This window comes from Anoplophora glabripennis, unplaced genomic scaffold, assembly GCF_000390285.2.
Source record: "Anoplophora glabripennis isolate ALB-LARVAE unplaced genomic scaffold, Agla_2.0 scaffold11, whole genome shotgun sequence".
Taxonomy (NCBI): domain Eukaryota; kingdom Metazoa; phylum Arthropoda; class Insecta; order Coleoptera; family Cerambycidae; genus Anoplophora; species Anoplophora glabripennis.
The window spans coordinates 47,825-72,472 of record NW_019416496.1 but is presented as its reverse complement, the minus strand read 5'-3'; the positions used below and the strand labels follow the sequence as shown (position 1 = coordinate 72,472).

Here is a 24,648-nt window from a genome sequence, read left to right as displayed (position 1 = left end):
GCAAATGCGGCCGGTGTAGGCGCTTTGTGGGACCTCCTTTTGTCCTGGCTGGGCCCCGCCGGCTAGGGCCCTTTCTTCTGGCGCTCTTCTTGCTTCGCCGGCTCGTCTGTGTAAACCCCGGGGGTAGTGTCATATTTATGTGTGGTATGGTTGGGTAGGGTAGTGCGGCTATGCAGCCTGGGATGCGCTTTGCTAACATGGCCCTTAGGCTAGCGCGGGATCATAATAATGAATTTAACTTATAGTTATTTAAGACTATCTGAGATTAAATTTTTAACGTTAGCACAGTCCTAATATTACTTACACTCACAAAGGAACGCAGTTCGAATTTGACTCCAGCTACAGTTGATCTGTATCACAGTATACTAATATGTACTGTGATCTGTACCAGATCAGCAGGATCAGCTGTTAGATAATCGTGAATGTGACCGGTGATCCGCCAATCTGCACTAAATATGATGTAATTTTTTGAAATTATCTACTTTTTAGTGTTATTAAAGAAGAGTTTATAGACAATGGAGTAAAACATTTTATAAATCAGTAGTAATGCTCTTGATGTGGATGCACCGATTGTGAAGTTAAGTTATAAATAATTATAAAGAACATGTCTCAAATATTTGGATTATATGGTGAAATGTGTGCTACCCACCCATGGGAAGTTATAGTAGCTGTTGTAACATTAACAACATGTTTTCTAACAATGGACAGACCCCAGTCAACGATACCACTTAAAAAACCTGTAACTTGCCATAGCTGCATAGAAGAACACTTTAACGCTGCTGATGTTATTGTTATGACTATTATACGATGCCTAGCTATTCTCTACAGTTATCACCAGTTTAGAAACCTACAGAATTTAGGTTCCAAATACATTTTAGGTATTGCCGGTTTATTTGTTGTTTTCTCTAGTTTCGTTTTTACGTCGACTGTTTTAAATATTCTTCAAATAGAATTAGTAGATCTAAAGGATGCATTATTCTTTTTCCTGTTACTAATAGATCTGTCTAAGGCAGCAAAATTAGCACAATTTGCTCTGACGTCTTCAGAAAAAGGAGAAATCAGCAAAAACATAGCTAGAGGAGTGTCTGTTTTGGGTCCTACCATTACATTAGATACTATAGTTGAAACGTTGGTAATAGGTGTTGGAACCTTGTCAGGAGTGCATCGCCTGGAAATGTTATCTTACTTTGCATGCTTATCGGTAATTGTAAACTATATTATATTTATGACATTCTACCCTGCTTGTTTATCTTTAATGTTAGAACTGGGTAAGATCTCCAACTTTTATGGAGAACAACAGGCAGGAGTTATGCAAATGTTACTGGAGGATAATGAAAAATCTAATCCTGCCGTACAACGTGTGAAATTGATTATGTCCTTTGGCTTAATGGTTGTTCACATACATAGCCGTTGGACTTTTGCAAGTGATGGTTTAACTGAGGGTATTGATTTGGATGCAAATAAAGACTGTTCTGAGACCACTTCAATTTATGGTTATATCATGAAACAGTTCGCTTTGAGTGCTGATCACATAGTCATATTAATTTTGTTGATAACTCTAATGGTAAAGTTTATATTCTTTGAGAGTAAAGAACACTTACTAGAGCAGATTGAACAAGATGCCATGATAAAATTTAAAAAGAGTATACAAATCCACAAACGCAATAGAACAACGTCTTCTAATGTGGAGGTTCAGACAGAAGATTCTAGACTCTTTACATTTCAAGCAGTCGATACAGTGTTTGATAAAGTCTCAGATGTTTCTCGAAGTTTACAAGACTGTTTGCATATTTATCGAGCAGATGAAGCGGATGAATTATCTGATAGAGAGATCATCATGTTGGTAGATACGAAACATATTCCCGCATACAATTTAGAGAAAGTCGTAAAAAATCATGAACGTGGTGTTAATATCAGAAGGAAGATTATTGAAAATATGCTGAATAAGAAGAATGTTTTTATTAATCTGCCCTATCAAAATTACGATTATGGAAAAGTAATGGGAGCTTGTTGTGAGAATGTTATAGGTTATGTACCAATGCCTCTTGGGGTTGCTGGACCTTTACTACTCGACGATAAAAAGTTTTATATACCAATGGCTACTACTGAAGGTTGTTTGGTGGCTAGTACTAATAGAGGTAAGTAGTGTACATATTGTTTTCATTTGAATAGCATTGCCGTCAGTTTTATCCACAAGCTTCTGATTTCGGGATCATTATTTATATTTGGATTAATTAGAATTATGCTCATGGACAGAGTTTGTAGAATTTTCTTTTGCAAGAAATTCAACTATTTAATAAGTGTACATACATAGTGATGGAAAGTACCAATTTAGAAAAAGGGGAAAAATAATATATTTCAAATCATTATAAAATTGTATGCAGATCAACGGAGGCTCACATTTTAGCACTAATCCTAATGAGCAGCATTTGTTAAGTGTAGATGTATTTGAACGTATGTAATTTTTTTTTTTAGGTTGTCGGGCAATTGAGAAGAGTGGAATAAAAAGTAGATTAGTAGCTGATGGCATGACACGAGGCCCCGTTGTTCGTTTTTCTTCCATCGTCAAAGCTACTGAGGCCAAACTGTGGATATCGGATCCCTCTAATTTCATCGAAATCAAAGAAAGCTTTAACTCAACTAGTAGATTTGCGAAATTGCAGAAGATAACTGTGCACATAGCAGGCCGATATTTGTTCATTAGATTTGTTGCTGAAACGGGAGATGCTATGGGCATGAACATGATATCAAAAGGAACTGAAAAGGCACTAAGGAATATACAGGGGAAATTTCCTGAAATGGAGATACTCAGTTTAAGCGGAAATGTTTGCACTGATAAGAAACCGTCAGCAGTCAATTGGATTGAAGGAAGAGGAAAGTCTGTTGTTTGCGAGTGCATCGTTTCTGCAGATGTAGTTTCATCTGTTTTAAAAACTACCACACACGCTTTAGTAGATTTGAATATTTCGAAGAACATGATTGGCTCTGCTATGGCAGGAAGTATAGGTAAGTAATTATTTATTTTCAACACTTCATTGTTTTTTCAGCTATAATGTGAAAAATTTACACTACATATATCACTAAAAAGTATAAAAGGTTTTTAATCTTTTTTCAAAAAAATGCACTGTTTCTATTTGTGCTTATATATTTGTGAAATATTCAAAATCAAAAAATTTATTTCTATCATGCACGCTCGCTATGGGACCTATAGCGTAGAAAATATCATCACGCCTTTGTACTATCTGGCACTTTCCGTGCATATAACCCCCTATGCTATAGATCCCATAACGACTCACACTTGTGATAGAAAATAGTATGTGCAACTCGTTCGGAAAAGTTGCCATAACGCCACTTGGGCGCTTTCCGTCAACTGCGCTCGCTTGGTGCTATTGGCAACTTTTCCTCACTCGTTACACAATGTACTGTAGTAGTGGACAGCGGATATTTTATATTATTCAGGGTGTTTAATAAATGACAGTCAATCTCTCAAATTACTTTTTTTGAAGTCCCACTTAACCACTTGGCAGTACACTGAATGTCTTGATTTCAGCGATGTTAGAAGATTATTGATGATATCGCTACCGCCATCTCTTTAAGGGCAGTCTTATTTAAATAATTTTGAAAGGTAACAACAAAATGTTATACATACAGTAATAATACTATATACAGGCTGTTAAAAATTCCCTTCTCATTACGGGACTCTCAGAAACGGTAAGAGATACGAAGTAGCTTAAATGGGGGCAAAGTTGCATAATCAGGGGACCAACATTATGCCTCTAAAAAATCAAAGTTAACACGATTAGTTTTCGAAATATTTGAGAAAAACTGAAATTTTGCAAATCCGTTTTTGTTTCATTTCAGTCTTGTTTGACATGATATTGAAAAAAGAAAAACATTTTCTCATGGCAACTTTTTGCCCTCTATCAAATAGTATAATCAATTTTTATATGTAACGTTTCGTCTCTCCAGGACCATCATCAACTTCATTTTTTTAAATACGACCCAGGAAATTTTATTACATTTTTTGCAAGCCTTCATGATGTTTCAGCACGAACCAGATTCTAACTTTTATCTCGAAAAATTCATCTTCAATGTATTCGTACCAAATTTATCTAAATTTTTTATTTAGATTTCTGTCTATTGAATATTGAATTATCATACATTTTAAGTGTCGTTAGATCCTGTGAAATCCATCTAGTTATTTAAAACTATTACCATCACACATTGCAATAAAACATTATTAGAGTTTTAATCTTCATCGCCAGGTCATACATAATTCGATAGATTGTTGCGTCAAGATTAAAATATTACAATTTTAATTTCATTATGACAAATTAATTTTTAAAAATGTATATGAACAACCAAAACTCCAAATGAATATTATACTTTAAAAAATTACAGTAAATGTTGAAAATGAAGAGGAGCATAATATGATCAGGATTTATTATACCTGTAACCACAACTGTGAAAGAGCATGTCAGATGTATTTGTATGAATATCCTGAAAAAAAATTAGATAGAAATTTGTTTGGATTTTGAGCACTCGATAAACCTAACTAACTAACCCAAGTAACTATGAGCACGGGATTAAAACTCTAATAACGTTTTATTGTAACGTGTGGTGGTAATAGTTTAAATAACTAGGTGGATTTCACAAGGTCTAACAACACTTAGAGTATACGATAATTCAATAAACATAGAAATCAAAAAAAAAAAATAGATAAATATGGAACGAATACATTGAAGATTAATTTTTCGAGACAAAACGTCTAAACCTGGTTCGGGCTGAGACAGTACACTACTGGGGGTACTGAAAGCTTGCAAAATATGTAATAAAATTTTCAGGGTTGTATTTAATAACATGAAATTGATGATGGTCCTGGAGAGACAAAACGTTACATATAAAAATTGATTATGCCATTCGATAGAGGGCAAAAAGTTGTCATGAGAAAGTGTTCTTCTTTTTTCAATATTAACACAAACAAGACTCAAATGAAACAAAAACGGATTTTCAAAATTTCGTTTTTTTCAAATATTTCGAAAACTAATAGAGGCATTATGCAACTTTGCCCCCATTTAAGCTACTTCATATCTCTTACCGTTCCTGAGATCCCTGTAGTGAGAAGCGAATTTTTGCACAATAACATGAGCAAAATGTTAATGTGTCTTTTAAATTGGATAAATACATCATCCTGATTTTTTATAGAAATCTTGCTTTTTTGTCAAAATTGTTTCTAAAAGTTGGCGACTCCAAGGCTACATAATTTTTTTTCCTAACTCCTCTTCCAGACTTATTAACTGTTGAAGTTGGGTGTTGTCAAATTAATATTCATCATAACTTTTTTATTTTTCATTACATTTATATAATTTTTGAGTAAACTACATGTGAAACTATTTTTACTTCATTTGAAACTATTTAGGCTGATGCTTTCGACTTACTGACGGCTACTTCTGAGCAAAAAAGAAATATATTGACCTACCCTTTTAAATTCTCATTGGTCGTTTTTAAGATTTTCAGACTTTATTCATAAATTGAACAATTTTCAAGATAAACGGGCTTAGCTATAAAGATTCTATTGATTCATGACATGTCTTAAAATTGGTACAAATAAATATCTGAAGTCATGACAAGGTTAATAAACTATCGGGGGACATTTTAAAACCACTTTGTATAATTACCTACAGATATTAATACAAAACAATGAAATGTTTTATTTTTTGTTTTCTCATTTTAATAAATTAGTAACTTTGGTTTGGCAGATATATCGGGGAGTCCAACATGTAATTCACGTTTCACGTAATTCATGGCCATTCACGTTATTCTGCAAACCAGTAACGAAATATAAGATAAAAATATTTAAAAAATGTTACATCGTTTATCAATATAATTTTTTCAGGGGGTTTTAACGCTCATGCCTCTAACATCGTAACGGCCATTTTCATCGCCACTGGCCAAGACGCGGCACAGAACGTCTCGAGTAGCAACTGCATAACCATCATGGAACCATGGGGTGAGAAGGGCGAGGACCTGTACGTGTCTTGTACGATGCCCTCGATAGAAATAGGAACTGTAGGAGGGGGTACTATTTTGCCCGCCCAGTCGTCCTGTCTAGAAATGCTCGGGGTTAAGGGTTCACACGAAAGCAGCCCCGGAAGCAATGCCAAGCAGTTGGCGAGGGTAGTTTGTGGGTCTGTTTTGGCGGGTGAATTATCTCTTATGGCGGCGTTGGTCAGTGGCCATTTGGTAAGAAGCCACTTGAGATATAACAGGTCGTATTCGAGCAAAGACGGTCTAGGTTTGAGTTGTGATTTAGGTAAATCGTGTGATAGTTAGTCATTTTTTTAAATTTTAATGCTTGTAGGCATCTCAATTTGTTTATATATTTTTTTCGATCTATTTATTGCGGTATTTTGACTTTTTGTAAATATACTTTTACTGCCATGTTGTATATATTTTCTTTTAGTGAAATTATTTATTTGTTGCCATTCCGTGGTACATTAAAATAAAGAAATATGTAGATCGTTTAGGGATTTATTTATTTTTATATTCCAGTGTTAAAATAGTAGGCAGTTCCATTCATATGGTCCCAAATATTGTTAAATATAAATCGACAAATAGATATGTCCATTTTGGTTGAATTATTCTTACAAACTTTCACTAGTCCTGGTATATCCGAATATCCAGCAGGTAGGTAGGTGCTTTTTTATTTATACTGGAAACGAGTACTTAGTTTTTTTAATGTTTGTTAAAGAACTGTTCATTTCACTGATAAATCTGTGTTTTGTGCTTGAATTTTCTGTTCATGGTACAATATTCTTGATTTATTAAATTTGGTTGTTTACGATTACTCTGATTATCAGATTGGTCAGCAACAACTACACACAATTCCATTTTTAACACTTATTGTAATAACTAAAATGTGAAAATAAAAATACGTCTCCCTCTTGTACACTTATGACAAGCACTAGTACATCAGCTAGAAACTGACACATACTCAAACAAGGAGTCAAACCGTGCAGTCTCGGTTGTCTCTCTTTTTGTACACATTAATAGAAATAGGCATTTTTAACAGCAAAACTCCACTGCTTATTATTTTCTCACTGGAGTTTATTGCAATTTCTTGTATGTATGTGTAGAATTTAAGTTACGTGATTCATATAATGCATGGCATCAGTGATTGACAAATTTGTAGGTACCGTAGGATAGGGTCGTTTCCAATTTTTTAAATTATTTTGTAAAGATTTGTTTTAAATATGTAATACGCCCTGCACCACTTTTTGATTTTCAGTCTTTTATGCAAAAAAAAGAAGTACAAAATATGTGACGATGTAGATTGTTAAAGTCTACACATTAGAGCACTTCTATAGTCGATTCCAGCTACGATTCGTCATTAGAATTGTATTGACTTTCATTGTGACTAAATTTAGTGTACTGCAAATTTAAATATAAGCAATTAGCTAATACCGCCATTATCTCGGTACTAAGAAGAAGACACCACAGAATTTAATGAAAAATTCCCGTTTCCATTTATTTTATACAAAATTTTCTACTGAAATTCACCCAAGGAAACGACCTTATTAAAAAATATGTCGGAATCCATCGATAATGCTGTTCCCGCGTAGAATGATGATTATAAAAAAGTAATCGATGTTTTTTTTTTCAATATTGTGAAAACTATGTCATAACTGGTACGAATCTTCATATATCTGATAAATTTAAAAATAGATGTTACAATATGTTACTGAGTTATAGTCTTGCAGAAGATTCTCAGACATAAACTTTCTATGTGTTAAGTGTGTCAAATGCAGTACATCAAAAATGAAGGTGCATATTCTTCGTGTAATTAAAAAATGTTTTCTTAAACATTTACTTTTCAAACAAGATGCTAATATTTTTTGTTTCTTTAAATATCAATAAAAAAATGGTGTTAAAGTGAAAATTTGTACAAGGCGTGAATAAATTGGTGTTAAATGCAAAAAAAAATCAAATTCAATTTAAACTAGTGGTGTAGATTAGGCATTGTCATAACTTAAATGCCATTGCTACGCTGCTTACATTTTTTTAAATTATGACGGAGAAAATATTTTTGAAACGCAAATCTTATTTTGAACTAATATTATTTAATTCTTTTTTAAAACTTCTGTTATCGGTCGGTACAAATTAATGATTTGCAATGTTAAATGTTAACACATTTTGATAAATTTAGAATATATTTAAATCATTTTGTAAAAGGTGTTGAAAATGATTTCGCTATACCTTTCATATTTTTCATATATTCTGTCACCTGGCAAAAAAAAAATCATAGAAATAATCCCAGATTGATGTTTTTGTGGCATTAACAATTTCTGGGCTGGTTCTTACATGTCTGTTCAGACTTTGACATTTCTTAAGCTCTGAAACGGTGGTATCTCCAAATGTCAAGAAATCGCAACCGACGATGTGGAACCTTTTAAGCGAAACATTGCCGCAAATTTGCTATTTGAATTTTTTTTTGTTTGGATGACAAAATACCCAAAAATAAACCAAGAAAAAATAAACGGATGTTCTTTAATTTAGACAAGCAAAAACCCCCCTTCATTTTTGACATGTAGTTCTAAATGTTACCCCCAATACAATATAAAAATTGTATAACTTTATTGCAGGCTCGCACAATGTGGATAGTTTGTATTTAATGTACCTTTTAAATTGAAGTTGATTAAGTTTCTAAAAGTATATCAATATATGCTTTCATCATAAACAATAGGCAACTTGCATGAAAATTTAATTTCTTTTTGAACAGCATAAATTTTTATTTTATAACTGACAACAGTGGTAAAAAAATTAATTTCTTTAATGCTAGATATATATTAATTATAGACGTTTAGAATTTCGTGAAAATTTACTCTTTCATGTGACCAAGAACGCATTGTGGTTATTTGGTGCAACTGAGAATGCAACTTGCTTCTCAGCCGACTGGTGGACAATTTTCATGCCAACGAGATAGAACTTAATCTAAAGAAACCTGCATGCTTCGAAGTAGTTAATTTGGCTGTCTTCACGCTCTCGTTTCTTACTAACCTCATGCTGTCGGGTTGTTTTTTTCTGTCATTCATCTTCTCGATTTTCCATCGCACTAAAAAACTTCACAAACTAGCATGATAGCAAACCGATTTAAAATTATTTTCCAAACCCAACTTTAAATAATAATTATTGATTAATAATCTCTAGGTAATTTTTAATATTTTCATAACATGATTATACAGGGTGATTCAGAACTTATCCAAAAAAAAAATTTTGAGTGTTCTGGGGACTCTTACAAATACAATTTTGTAACACGAAAATCAAAAAGGGCAATTCGAAAATGATTTAAAAATACATTTCCGCATGGCACTGGAAACTGGTCCATGGTAAAACCTGATCTTATGTAAGGCAAAGCATGCAGTCAGCAACCGGCACAGTGGCAAAGTGTAATAAACAATGAACGGACAAAAGATTGAAAGAATTTCCCAAAGAAAGAATAAAATTTGATAACACCTATTTTATATCAGCAGATTCAACTGCTTTTGCCGATATTGTTATTATTAATTAGGTTATAAAATTAATTTGTGGTTTTAATTAATAAAATAATTTGACATACTTGATGTTATAGTCTTTCCGAAGTCAGTTAAACATGTAAAAAAACACCTGGCAATAAAATTTTTTGAGTTTCATAGGCATCCCTAAAAAAGTTTTCTGATAAAGGTAAAAAATTTATAATTTGTATATAATGTGTAGAAAATTTCTATTATATGTTCATTTGGCCAACAACATATTTTAATTATTTATGCCCTCAAACAGTTTTATTATATTGTTGGTAAATTTTCTTTTGTTCCGTTTTAAAAGGTCTCCAAAATGCCATGTAATAATATTATTTCTCCCTTTTACAATTGTAATATCAATGATTAATAAAAGGTGCCTATAATAATTTAAAATTACCTGAATCACACCAAATTCCGCATTGCTGCACTGCACTGCTGGGCAATTTGTCGACCACTTGTCAACGGCTGAAATTTATTGCCCAGTGGCCCAATGCAACTGTATTTGTATTTCGTTTGCCCACACTCGCATTCTTCAACTGGGCGTATACATTTCTACCACCTCCACGTTTAGTTCGACCAAGTTTTTCAAATATTTTAATGGCGAATTGCTGCGTCAGCGACCGAACCTGGTACATACTGTCATCATCTTGGTTCTTCAACTGATATCGGAAAGACTATACAACTAATCAAAATTTTGTCCACCAACGTGTAAACACATTTCGACCTGTCTTACAAAGTTTCTACGAACTAACACAAACGTTGTCTTGCTTCACCATAAATTAAAACGATATCCATCAACTCCGAGTTCTTATAGACATAAGCCATTTTGGACACTTGAAAAACTAATGTAAACACTATCACAAAAACGTTAATACTAAAATCTGATTTCAATATTTGGAATCGGCTGGGGCGAAGTAGAAAGAGTGCATCGCACACAGCACGAATGACGCTACAGTAGCCCAGCGATGTAAGGGTTAAAAATACTACTTCAATAACTTTTTTCTTGGAAACTAAGGAGAAATATATGCAAGTTGTCCATTATGTATGTTACTTTTTGCATCAGCAGTTTTCTTGAAATGTATTCTAAGAATGACTTTTAAGTATTACCCGGTGTTGTAGCCTATACTGTACTATTTTTTTTTAAATAAATTATGTTAAAAACATCTCGTTTTTTAATTCTGAAAAAAATTCCCCGTTTTGAATGTACAATACATTTAATTTCTGTGTATAAATTATTTATAAATCCACATTCCTTTTGTTTAACTTTAAATCAGCCACCCTTTTGGGAATCATAGACGGCCTAGTACCAATTTTCTTTTTCTTAGACTGTGGTGCTCTTGCCTTATCGTTTTTCTCTTTCTTGTCTTCAATGGTAGTGTTTACGCACGAGTTAACTTTCCCCCCTGGATCTATAAATTCCAAGGGAGGATCTTGGTTTATTAAATTGGACACCTCCCAAGAAGTGAAGAACTTGTAACTTCTTTTTGGAATATTACTTAGCACAGTTTGTATTTCCTCATTGTTAACTTTGCTTCTTAAAATGATTTCATCGATTTTCTTAAATATATCCGAGACGTTTGTGTTTTTAAAATTCATTAAAGCGGAAGGATCCCCTAGCTTCACCTTTTTTATATCTCGAGTTCTGGGGCTTGGAGAAGCGCATCGCTTGGAAGTCGGCACGAGTTTAGTTACTGTAAATGTTGGTTGTCTTTGTGTTGGGATTAGCGGGCGATTGTTCGTAACTGCGTAGTCTATCAATTTACGTGGATATTTGTTTTCATTTAACGTTACACGTTCGCGATGCATGTTGTAATTAAAAGGAATGCAACGATTACGAAGAGGTCTTCTATACAAATTGTCCGTCGCATATATTTGCGGAGAACGAACATTTATATAATCACGTAACGAAGTATTTTCTCGATTAAGCACATTAAGATTTAAGCTGCTAGTATTTGTCTCGCAGTTAACCTTGTTCTCATAAGGTTTATTCGTGACATCTTCAAAAATGATTTCTTCTAAACGCGTCTGATTCAGTTTGGAGCACATATTTTTCTGTTCTGACTTGCATATGTCGTTTATTTCAGTCTGTGCGACATTCGAAGGATAAGTGAATTCGTTTAAAAATATACTGGAACTATCATTAGGTTCTTTGTCCTTTGCTAGAATTGCGTCACAAACAGCGTCTAACATTATCCTCGATTTAAGATCCATTTTTATATCGGTCTCAATTTTTTTTAAATTCTCTAGCTCCTTATCAACGCTTAGAGGGTTAAATAGTGTGGATGGTCCCGTATCCACATCGTGGAGTTTTAGAGGAGGGATGTAACTCTTCCCAGACACAGAGTTGGACAACTCATGGCTCATTCTCGAATGAGAAAACTGATCCCAAATATCAGACTTCGTGGCGTGTATCCAGGAGTAGCTTTGCGATGGTATTCCAAATTTGGTGATGGGTTTATTGTGATACAGCATAGTGTCTATTGGCATTCCCGTCATATACAGAGGTTCAAATCTTTGAGTAAGATGGTGTGGATGTTTAGTCGGTTTCTTGGCAGGCTGGTTGGTTGTGTAATTTGTGACGGGTGGTTTTCCAGAATAAGATGGTTGAGCAGGGCTACGTCTAGGCGCAGACTCACGCTCAACGTATGTCTCTGGTTTTTTATCCATTTTTCCTTCAACCTTTCCAATACTACTGCAGGAGCAACATGCACAACATGATGGTTGGTTTTGCTTACATCTACAGCAACAAACCACGCAGATGCGCTTTCGTCTGTGTCTTTTCTCCCTTCTTTTTTCAGGACATTCCTCTGTTTGAGTGGCTATTATTTTGCTCTCTGGTTGGTTGTCCTGCGTGTACTTTTCATCCGTGTTTTTTTTTGTAGATGATAGCTCTTTGGGAGGGCAACAGGAACAACAAGTTATCTGAAAAGTATTTAATGTTGAATCGGCAAACGTGATTTTTTTTTGTACATACGTTTATGCATTCTACACTTTCGTCCGTGGATGATCTGGAAAGATAAATTCTTGTCTTAAATAATCTGAACAATACATATGTAACTTTTTATACAATGGCAAATGGAAATTAAAGTTGATGTCAAATATACAGGGTCCACCACTTAAAACATATTTCTTACTGNCAATACATATGTAACTTTTTATACAATGGCAAATGGAAATTAAAGTTGATGTCAAATATACAGGGTCCGCCACTTAAAACATATTTCTTACTGGAAAGCCCATCATCCGTGCTATTTTTCTTAAAATATGTTGGTATTTCAGACCGATGGAAATAACTCATTTAGTGGGGAAAAAAAAAGAAAATTGTTAACTGAACTTTTATAAGTGAAAATGGTAAAGGAAATAATAATAATTAATATAATTAATATAATTATAATAAATGAAAAAATAAATAAATGTGTGAGCAGGGGTGGCGGAGGGTTGATTTGGGTGGTTGAAAAGTTGTGAAAAATTGTATCATTGGGACTTCTGGCGAAAGTTGATGTCAAACAAAAAAGTATCCAACATAACAGTTGTAGATTATGCAAAAATCTACAACTTTTGTAGAGGTCACTTTATAAGATAACCTCAAAATTTCCGAGAAAAATGCGAAAAACAAGTTTTTTCAGATTTTTCGTTTTTTATTTCTCATTTCTGCAAAAATAACTTAATTTTGACGAAACTTGGTGAAAGTATACTTTTCTGTGTCTTCTATAACCACAAATTTTTTTAGATAAAAAAATCAAGAAGTTTCCCAGATATTCATTTTTTTCGGTTTGAAACGCTTTTTTTTCAAAGGAAAATTCTACTTAGGAAAATCATCGTACAGAGTTCTGCCAGTGATAATTTTTTTCGTTTTGACGTATACTTTTTGGTGAAATAAAAAAATCTGTAATCACAGTTCAAAAACATGCTCAAAAATGCAAAAATAATTAAAAAATGACGCAACAATGCATTTTTCAGTAATTGTTGATAATTTGTTGAAATTAAATTCAAAAACTGATTACACCATTCAATTCTACGGAGAAAAATACGAAAAAACCTGTGTCTCATTGTTTGACCAAAAACTTTATTGTATAGTATTGCTATAAACATCGAAGTCGAATTACAAATGCACAAATGATAAACTATCTCTGGATGGTTTGAGAATATGCAATTTATTTTAAAATCCGTATTCAAATAAAGCCAGTAAAAAAAATAAAACGATTTTGCAAAATTTTGGGTTTTCGCGTCAACAGTAGACTTTGCAGTTAATACTTTGTACAACTTTCGCCAGAAATCCCAATGGTACAATTTTTCACAACTTTTCAACCCCCCAAATCAACCCTCCGCCACCCCTGCTCACACATTTATTTTTTTTAGGTTTATTATAAGCCCTTTTACCATTTCCACATATAAAAGTCAAGATAACAATTTTTTTTCCCCAAGTATAATTTGATTGGACTATTTATATTTTTTACAGGTTTATATTCAAAAGCGGATCTTGTATTTGACACTAAAAACTAAAACTAGCTGACAACAAATTGAAAAATTAACACAAAGCTGTAGGCCACATTGCATATAGAGCCTTCATAAATGATTACACGCCACGTGACCAGTAATATTGTTCAGAACCGTAAGATTACATTAACACACAATGTTCTATTTCTTCGGCTGTGATTAATGTAATTTTTCACAAAATTCTATTCAACCAATCAGCAATTGCATTATTTCCAGTGTAGACTTAATAGTTTGTCATTGTTCATTGGAAACAAATCATTAATATTGGTGACGCGAAGATTTAGGTAATTTTGGTTTTACCACTACCAATCGTGCATTGTTGGGTTGCATAAGGCTCTATACACATAGTTTCAAATTAACAAGTCAAATGGCATACAAACCTGTCCTTATACCTACAACAACGGCAGCAATATTCTTCAGAACTAGTGCTCCATTCTTTACTCTCCCGTTTTTTCTTTTTTGGCACATCTGGAACAGCGTAAACTTCTTTCTGAACCTCCTTTGTTATTAGTGCCTCTATTTCTCTTTCAACAATTGAATCACTCCTCTGGTTACCAGCATACTTATCTGAAAATATTTTATCCTGAATATCTTGTATTTTCCTATTGTCATCTTGCGTTAAACAGTTCGCAGGAGACTTTTTTGTATTTTCTATTATGCTTTGTGATGGAGTGTTGTATCTCTCTTGGAGTTTTTTATCTTTTTTCTTCTTAAAGCACAGGCTTTGGCACAGGTGTTTTACAGGTTTCTTTTCCGGTTTTTTTGTCTCTAGTAACCTAGAGAATTTAAAAGCATGAGCTTTGTTAATTTATCAAACTCTTTAAAATTGATAATAATGATACACAAATGTCCTTATTGCAAGGAAAACTTACTTATGTGCTACAGATTTTTGCATGGGAGCTTCTTCTATTACTTCCTTCTTCTTAACCCAGTTCCAACCCCACCATTTGCAAAAATGCAATTCCCACGCATTGTCGTTACCCGGGGGAGGTGGCGGTTCCAAATTTTGAATAAGTTTTCTGTAGTCTTCGTCTTGCTGCCAGGGTTGGGTTGTCATGAACATTTTGTCAGCGAAATTTCACAACATTATGGTAAATTTATTGCGAACATTGGGAATGACACAAACATTAGTTATAAATGACGCGTACTAAAATTTTTATTTTGATTCAGTTTCATAAAGATGTATAAAATTACTTATCTGACAAACTGACACAATTGACATTCACATAAAATACAATTTAGAGCTAGTAGTTGAAGGTAGGAAAATTTCATTATGGAACTAGGCACAGACTACTACCTACTCGTTAGGATAAAATAAAACTACTTACAGTAAGATTTATATTGTATTTGAAATGTACGAATTAGACTGAAAATAAAATAAACCTTTAAAATAAAGATATAGATTTAATTCATATATTACCTATAATTATTTTACAAATTCTGTACATAATAAAAATTTAAAACCGTAAGATTAATCTGTATATAGTTAAAATTTTTTACTTAAATATTATCGTGTACATTAACAAATTGATTATTACCTATGTCAAAGTTTGGATCGTTTTCTGTGGAATATCTACCAAGTTTGGACATTATAAATAGAAAGAAGATTACCCCGAATATCATAAGAGTTACAAGCATGCAGTATCTTCTATAAATTGATGGTTTACCACGTTTTCCTTTTAGAGGACCAGTAATTCTACAAACATTTAAAATTATTTAATGAGTCTTCAACACTTTAGGGCAATCAAAAATAAGAAATATCCGACATGAAAAAACATTTATTAAAGTAGTATAAAGACAAAAAGTGAGAACGGTTGAATAAAAAAAAAGAGACTTCATAGATATAAATAAAGTTTTTATTAAAAATATGTGCTCAATTTAATTTAAACCAACCTAACCCAATTTAACCTAAGCTAACCTTACTCAAAACTCAACACGACAAAACGGAATATGATGGAAACCAATATAAAAGAGGAAGACAAATATTGAGCAATAAAAAATTAACGATAACTAGCAGCCTCGCCCTAACAACAAATAATAATCAAGAGGTACTCACTTCCACCAGTTGCCAATAATCTCAAACACAGATCTTCTCTTGTATTTATCCTCGTCGTGATCAAAACCTACAGTTTTCACGTCTCTGATGTCCTGGAATATTCTCCGATTAGAAGAAGCCTGGTAGCTGTCTGTCCTGTTAAATGCTCCATGACCATCCACGGTGACAACGGAATGTGATGGACTGGGTGACATTCTTGGCGTTGAAATATTGTTTACTACAGCCTTGACTTCTCTCTCTTCAGATAACTACACACAATTATATCAGTCACAATACTGTCTTCTTTGCACATATCGTACTTACTAATGGTAATCCGAGACCAGCCCTTGCCCAATTAACACCAGCAAGTTTTTCTTTCAAAACGTCTGCCACGGGGCTTATTAAATTAGACGGAGGAAATAGCGGGCTCTTGCAAGAAGGGCAGGTATATCCTCTGGGGGCCGTGGTTGCTGGTAATTGCCTTGAAAAATGATCCAAGCAAGACCAATGGAAAACATCTAAAATTATCATTTTCAGCAAGCAAAATAACATCGGTGTGTGTTATTCTTACGGTAACAGGTTAAACGTATACTGTCGTCAACATTTAATTCCTTATTGCACAGTTCACAAATAGAGTTAAAATCGCTGTCTTGTAACCATTGCAAATATGACTGTACAACACACTAAAAAAGGAATATTTACAGCATTTATGACAATTATTCACTTTACTGTTTACTTACAATGGGATGATTTGTTACCATACAATTTTCACAAACACAAACTCGATGTTCGAAACAAAACTGATTAGTTACTCTTCGTTTAGGGCACTTACACAACCCCATGTTTACCAAATCGTTACAATTTAAGGAAAGGCCTGATTATTGTTATAATAAATTTATTTTATATGTATGATAAACATTAAACAGCTTCAGCTTACGGCGGCCACGTATTTGACAGTTGGAGGTTAACCCAGATTGGTGTTTGGTTAACAGAAAGTTAACCAATCAAATCTTCCAATCACTCAAATCAAATTTGAAGTTAATCCATTCCAGTGAAGTGATAACATTGATAATAGATTGACAGTAGTCTGTGGTATTGTGGTCAATGAATCAAATTAAAAATTTATAAAGGCGGCCCCTAAGGGAGATACAGCCCCTTGAAGGGTTAACTCGGGAAACAGTTTTTATTGCATAATCTCAAAACGGTTTAATATTAAATCACGAAATTTTCGGGTTGTAGTGTAGGTATTACCACATATGTATTACTATTTATATGCTTAATAGGGAGTTTTTGCATATCGGTTTTAAGAATATCGTAAATGATAGTCACGTGAGGGGGCATTGCGCATGTGCGACAGTTACCGTTGGCGTTTATCATTACGGTCAGGGTTGCCGTTTTGCCAGTAATTACTGGCATTTGCCAGGAATAAAGAGTCCTGCCAGTAAATTTGCCAGGATTGACTTAACGTCAGAAATTTGCCAGGGGAGCAACATTTTCAGGGATGTCGATTTGCAAATAACTCCCAACATTTGCATTATTGCATTTGTTATTAAAAGATCATAAAAGCATCACAGAGCACAGAGATTACTTTAATCAGTTTTAAGAATTTCGATTCAGTAGTCTGTGGTATTGTGGTCAATGAATCAAATTAAAAATTTATAAAGGCGGCCCCTAAGGAAGATACAGCCCCTTGAAGGGTTAACTCGGGAGACAGTTTTTATTGCATAATCTCAAAACGGTTTAATATTAAATCACGAAATTTTCGGGTTGTAGTGTAGGTATTACTATTTATATGCTTAATAGGGAGTTTTTGCATATCGGTTTTAAGAATACCGTAAATGATAAAGTCACGTGAGGGGGCATTGCGCATGTGCGACAGTTACCGTTGGCGTTTATCGTTACGGTATTCCGATATCCAACCCAGATTACGGTATTAGTTTACCGTGCATTTAAGATAGTAATTTTGTGTACGATTAATAATCCATCCATTTTTCTTTAATTTGCCGACTGCCTTTTACCGCAAAAGTGTCAAATGAAAGCATAACCGTCAGAATTGAGGTTAGGACACGCTTTACCATTGCGGATAAACGACACGATATGCAAAAACTGGAAACATTCAGTACACGCTATTTGTCAATACGGTATTCAGTCACACGTGTTTTTAAAGTTTATCGTATTCGTAAATATCTTATGCAAAAACTCCCAATCAATCGGTACAAACTCTAGTAAGGTTTTCGTCATATTTCGACATGTTTTACATACTCTCCAATTTTGAGTACTTATTTCGTTAACACCTTCTATAACACAATCTGAATTTTTTAATTTTTAATTTGCAAAAGAATAATTTTGAGTTTTTAACGTCCTAAAATGATCTGGAGACACTGGACTGGATTGGAGTTAATTGGAATGGATGCTAGCAAGTTTACAGATTTTTAAAAAATATTGGTTTATAGATTTTAATTTTTTATTGAGAAATGTTATAACTATAAAGTAGGTACTATAACTACAAACATTTGATAATTTTAGTTTTCATAATATTATATAAATAAAATTAAGCAGGTAATAGGCTTGAAATCACTTTCATAACATTATCCCTAGTAATCGGACATTTTGCGGTGAATGGTGAACAATTTTCCAAAGTTCCAGTCTTTCCCATTTCCACAGCGTGTTTTATTCCAGTTCCGTCCGTCATATAAGAAAATAAGGTATTGCTGAAAGATTAAAATAAAACAAATTTATTAATTATTAATTCAGCAAGCTGTTTGACAAGATAATGATTTGCCTGTAGTTTATTATAAAAAAATAATATACCTATATTACCGACTAAATATATCGATTAGTAGTCTAAAATATGCCTTAATGTTTTGCAAATAAAAATTATTATATGTACAGGGTGGACCAAATTTAATGGGACTTGGAGGCAAAATGAGAGGTAGCAAGCTGCGGTTTACGTCGTTTTTTCCTCTGTATTTCCCGTAAAATAGGTACCAACAAGCGCAGTTATTTCATTTAATCGAATTTTGTCCACCCTGTAGGTACACTTACTTCGTCAATCCAAAAATAAATTCATCTACACCATTAGCTTCCCCATTATTGATATTCTTTCTTGCATCGTGGACATAGGAACAGATTATTCTTTGTATACAAGTGCTACTATCGATGCTTTGTTGTTCTAGGGAGTTGTCTATCCTTGCTAGGATATCGGTCACTGAGGACATTTCGTTTTCCAGACCTATAAAATATTTTTTGGTCGATTACAAATAGAAAAAACTCGAAAGTGTAGAAAATTGGCGTACAGAACAATTTATTTAAAAATCACTTACTTCTGTATCCTCCAAGACCTCCCGATAGCACATGGGCTAGTTTTGGTACGATTAGAATGGCCCCTAGACCAATAAGTGCCCCCAAAGCTACTCCACCTAGGTCTATCTTCATAGGGCTTATCATAAGGCCGTTGGTGCCGTATTGCATGCCGTTACCATTGCCACTACTGCCGTAACCTGTCGTAATGGGAATAATGCCAAACCTGGACTCTTTGTTGTCCTTCCTATCTGGTTTCGTCTCATTATGGCTGGTTTTAAATCGGTAGTCGGGCAGATTGGACTCGTAATAGCGGTTGCTGGGTTCAAAATTTCTGAAAATATGTTTTTTTTTGGATCCCTATACGCCACTGCTTGCGGTTATAAAACATTTAAAAAAATAGACAAACTAACCCTTCATCTTGAACGTACTTCTTGGGGTTGCAAAGGATCAAGCTGGCGGTGGCTGCCCAAAACAAAAGAATGCACGTACTCTTCATATTTACAGGCGACTTGACTATGCGGTCTTTTGAATAAAATAAAACTAACATAGCTGTGACAAGTTGCATGTCCCTTTATACATAATAAAAGACACAGGCGCTGGTCAAAAACAATGGACAATCGGGTATTTCGTTAGTGCGACACGAGAATCTGGTTCTTCACTTTCTTTTTAGTTCTTGGTGGTACATCTCGTGCGTTACGATTGAAATACGTAATCACGATTTAAATGAGAAATTACGTTTTTTAAGTACTGTGTTCCACTTGCATGTATTCCAAAAGAACATGGAAAAGGTGCAAACGATTCTCTATGGCCTTTTCAAAATTTAATCTCTGGAAGACAAATTTAAATATAGGTACTACAGTTTAAAATATGTATGTTTTCTCTACATAAATATTGTACAAACTTATACAGGGCTTTTTAACAATGAAAAAATGACACACAAAAAGATCTTATGATCTCCATACATAAAAAATTCTCTTTGCTTCAGACATCGTTAATTATGGAATAATCACAATCAACTAACACACATTACAAAATTATTGCATTCGACCAGGAAGATAATCCTTCCTATTGTTTTTACTCACTGAATGCAGTTTTAACGTTGACAGCTTTGTCTAGTCTACCACTATTCGTTATATAATATACTTTCGCGGTGTTAATTTGGTTTTTGTACTGATAAAAAAATGTTTGGTGCCCAGTTGTTAACGAGATACTCTCGCACCAAGTCATCAAAAAGCCAAAAGGATGACAGTAATTGGGTTTTTATTCGTATATATCGTTAGTGGCAGTGTGGTGTGTTGGAATACAACGGGTGGATATATGTCCATAGACGAAGGCGTTATTCCAAACAGACAAAGTAGGTTGATCAGCTTCAATACCGACGACGATGAGATAGTGGCAAGTATATTCCACCGTGATATGGGATAAATAGGTCGTCCATTTCACGCATCATTTGATTTTAGTTGGAGCTGAACTTTGCGGTGCCCTTTATTAAGATCCCAGTGAAAAAATCTATAGATGCAACCAAAGGGGCTATGGCAAACGTCAATTTAGGCGCATTATTGTTAGCAGGAGCCACGACCTTTGGCGCGGCAGTGGCGATACCAGCTTTTCTTTCCATTTTAAACAGTAAATTGTTTGTACCGCATCCCCTGTTAGCAACAAGTTCATACTCGCCGTACAGAAGTAAGTTCAGTATTGACCGTTTTTTCTTTAATAAAAAGTTGATCAGAGTAATGTAATAAATGTTTTGATTTCATACATAAAAAATTAAAAATAAATTCCAATTCACAAAAATTACAAAATTCAATTTTGATAGCAAAAATAGTTACAAAGTGACAGTGACAAGTTACAAAGTGACAAAATTATAAGAAACATTTTATAAAAATAAAACAAATACTCTGACAGAACCTCAGAAAATCTCCTTACCTTACCTTTATATTGGTATAACAAAAATTTCAGATAAATAATACTCTCACTTAAAATAAAAACGAAAAAACAAGGAAAACCTTATAACTATAATATCTTAGTCTTTAACTCGCCACCTTAGGCGCTGTTGTAGCCGTCATGTTTTGCTCGGAGTTACAATAAATTGGGTTAGGGTCATTTTCTTAGGTAAAATTTCATATATAATATCAAAAAGTCAATGAATGCCTACATATAATTAGTTTTTTTTATGTCATATTGTAATTTCTGGAAATAATAAATGACAACGTACTGTATAGACAGAGGCAGAGAACGGATAACTCTGTGACAGAGGCAGAATTGTGGTAAAATTTTCATTAAAAATAGTTCTACAATCTGCAGTTGACTTAGCCGTAACATACAGGATGTCTCACAGTGACGGCCCATTAGATTTATTTCAGACTACTTCGATTTGAATTTTGAAAATTTGGGATACCGGGTTTTCGGGCATGCTCTTCTCAACTAAAATAATGGCGTCTACGTACCACTTCCGGTTATACCGGAAGTAACCATCAACTTATTTATTTTAAATGGAACACCCTAAACTGTCAATTTGTTGTTAGTCTCTTGCAGTGACTGTAAGTAGAAAATAACTCAAGAAACAAAAGTTATATAGTGCCGATGAGCGTTTTTGCCCAGGGGGTCGAAACCACCCCTTCTAGGGGGTGAAACATAAGATATTGAAAATAATCCCAGGAATCGATAAAGGAATCAATTTTAAGCAGAGAGTATCTTATGAACATTTTTCGATAAGTCAATATTTTATGCGTTATTATTGACAGAAAATGTACATTTTTTATTAAAAAAGACGTTTCTTCAGTAGTTTTTCTCGAAAAACTCGCAAAATAGACATTCTATGAAAAAAAAACATCCCAAAAGAAAATGAAGCTTATAGAAAAAGAAAGAGATTGAGTTTTTTTCATCTATGTAGGTGCAATAGGTGCTGAGGTATGGCTGATTGAAGATAATTTCATGTAAGCCAGAAACTAAATTGGAAGCATTTGTAAAATGACTAAAAATATCTTTTTTCGAGAAAATTGCACAGAACATTTTTTAAAGTACTTTAAAAAATCTTTTAAAATGAACTTGACTTTAAGCTTAAAAATTAAGTTATGATCAAAATAAAATGTTAATTCGTTTTTTCGGAAAAAATAATCAGTACAAAAACTTATGAATTTTTCACGAGATTTGAAATTAAAGGTAATCCTTCTACGATTTACATTTGTTATGCGCTAACAATATATTATACAAGTTTAAGCGGTTTAGAAAGCATATTTTTGAAAATATTACGGTTTCATTGAAAATTTTTTTAATTCCAAAAAAATAACATATTTTTGAAAATAACTTTAAAAATAAAAAAGATACGAAAAATATTCAAGAGTTCAAAAGTTTAGTTTTTTTTTTCACGGAATATTTTGTTTTTTTTATTTGTGTAGGATAAAAATTAACAGAGATGTCGCTGCTAGAAGTTTGCAATTGAGGGCGAAGGTCACGTTTTTCAAACATTTTAACTTCAAAAATCTCAAAAATAACGCGTTAAAAAATATTCAATTTTACAGTGCTTTTAGCTGTCGAAATTTTCGTTTTTCGAGTATCTTTAAAATTAAGGAAGTTATCGTAAAAAACCAACGGTACCTTACTGCTTCAATTTTCGGAGCATATCAATATTTTAGTTATACAGAACTTGGAGCATTCATATAGGTACAGAAAAATTTGAAATTATGACTTTTTGCATGAAAAAAATATTGAGAAATAATTATTTTGAATAGTGCATAAATTTGCGAGAAAGTTACATATTACGAAATTTTTTTTTATTTTGCATTGTTTATTGGATTGTTATATTTTGTCTTTGGGGTGGTTTTTAAGGGTTAAAACAATGCGATAAATTATAAATTGTATTATAAACAGGTAAAAGCATTTCATTTATCCTGTGTACGATCAATATCAAATCATTTCAAATAGTTAAAACAATTTTTTTATTTAATATTTTGTTATTAGGGGTAGTTTTTTAAGTGTTGAAATATTGTAATAAATTATTTATAACACCATAAACTACTGAAAAGATTTCTATCTATAATATATGCGCTGTAAAAATATTTTAAGGTCAAAGAAACTATTAATTTTATATTTTTTTCATTAAGGGTGGTTTTAAGGGTTAAAACTTTATAAAAATAATAATAAATTTTAGTCTATAAAACACCTATTTTTATATTTATTCAGTTTTTTTCATAAGGGGTGGTTTTCATCCCCTAAAAATAAGAAGCGCATATCAAGCAAATATAACTTTTCATCTACAGGGTGAAATAAGCTTAATTTCAAATTTTCATAAAAATCGGATCTATTCGAATAAAGTATTCGGAGGTTTTACCCTATTTTCCTCTTTGTTCTCTGGGCTATAATAAAATATCTCAAAACATAACAGATATTATCAAAACTTTTTTTTTTACTATAATTATGACGAGTACTTTTTTGTAACACTCTGTATAACAGACAAAAACCAAAATACATGCACATACGTAAACTAAACCTGTGTAAATTGGTACATTCGCTCAAAGGATTTTGAAAATGTAAACTTCTATTTAATTTTGTAGTTATAGTCTTTCCGAAGTCAGTTGAACATTTAAAAAAACGTCTGGTAATAAAATTTAATGAATTTCTTAGGCGTCCTTAAAAAATTTTCCGCTAAAGGTAAAATATTATAATAATTTGTATATAATGTGTAGAAAATTTCTATTTTATGTTCATTTGGCCAACAACATATTTTATGGGTAGAAATTATGGGCAATATTCATTTTTCAACTTCTTTGAGTGACAATAACCTCTCAACCATGGCACCTAGGTAAAAAGTTTATATGAAGTACTAGCACTCGTTTGACCTGCTCTATATAACTCTTTATTTTTTCCCCGTAGTTACCGGACACCCTGTATGTTCATTTGGCCAACAACATATTTTAATTATTCATGTCCTCAAACAATTTTATTGTATTGGTGGTAAATTTCGTTTTGTTCCGTTTCAAAAGGTCTCCAAAATGCCATGTTGTGATAATATTAGTAAACAAAATATCCCTCTTATTTCTCCCTTTCGCAATTGTAATATGAATGATTGATAGAAGGTGCCTGTAATAAACTAAAATTACCTGAATCACACCAAATTCCGCATTGCTGCACTGCACTGCTGGGCAATTTATCAACCACTTGTCACCTGCTGCGATTTATTGCCCAGTAGCCCAATGCAACTGTGATCGTTTTCCTTTGCCCGCGCTCGAATTCTTCAACTGAGCATATACATTTTTA

At 33.2% G+C, this 24,648-nt stretch overlaps 3 protein-coding genes across 3 annotated transcripts; 1 reads left to right on the top strand and 2 right to left on the bottom strand.

Annotated features, from left to right (window-relative positions):
• Nucleotides 1–414: 414 nt before the first annotated feature.
• On the top strand, nucleotides 415–8,089 carry LOC108908023 (3-hydroxy-3-methylglutaryl-coenzyme A reductase). The gene is made up of 3 exons (XM_018711926.2): nucleotides 415–2,138; nucleotides 2,476–3,006; nucleotides 5,897–8,089. The coding sequence occupies exons 1-3, from the start codon at nucleotides 605–607 to the stop codon at nucleotides 6,331–6,333; spliced, it is 2,502 nt and encodes an 833-aa protein (XP_018567442.1). The 5' UTR covers nucleotides 415–604; the 3' UTR covers nucleotides 6,334–8,089.
• Nucleotides 8,090–15,487: 7,398 nt separating this feature from the next.
• On the bottom strand, nucleotides 15,488–17,062 carry LOC108908032 (zinc finger protein-like 1). The gene is made up of 5 exons (XM_018711939.2): nucleotides 16,830–17,062; nucleotides 16,661–16,772; nucleotides 16,414–16,607; nucleotides 16,111–16,358; nucleotides 15,488–15,750 (listed from the first exon to the last, which is right to left on the bottom strand). The coding sequence occupies exons 1-5, from the start codon at nucleotides 16,929–16,931 to the stop codon at nucleotides 15,555–15,557; spliced, it is 852 nt and encodes a 283-aa protein (XP_018567455.1). The 5' UTR covers nucleotides 16,932–17,062; the 3' UTR covers nucleotides 15,488–15,554.
• A 1,578-nt stretch (nucleotides 17,063–18,640) lies between these two features.
• LOC108907633 lies at nucleotides 18,641–19,575 on the bottom strand. Its single transcript, XM_023454735.1, has 3 exons — nucleotides 19,413–19,575; nucleotides 19,135–19,321; nucleotides 18,641–18,800 (listed from the first exon to the last, which is right to left on the bottom strand). Exons 1-3 carry the CDS (start codon nucleotides 19,558–19,560, stop codon nucleotides 18,641–18,643), a joined length of 495 nt encoding a protein of 164 aa, XP_023310503.1. The 5' UTR covers nucleotides 19,561–19,575.
• Nucleotides 19,576–24,648: the final 5,073 nt, after the last annotated feature.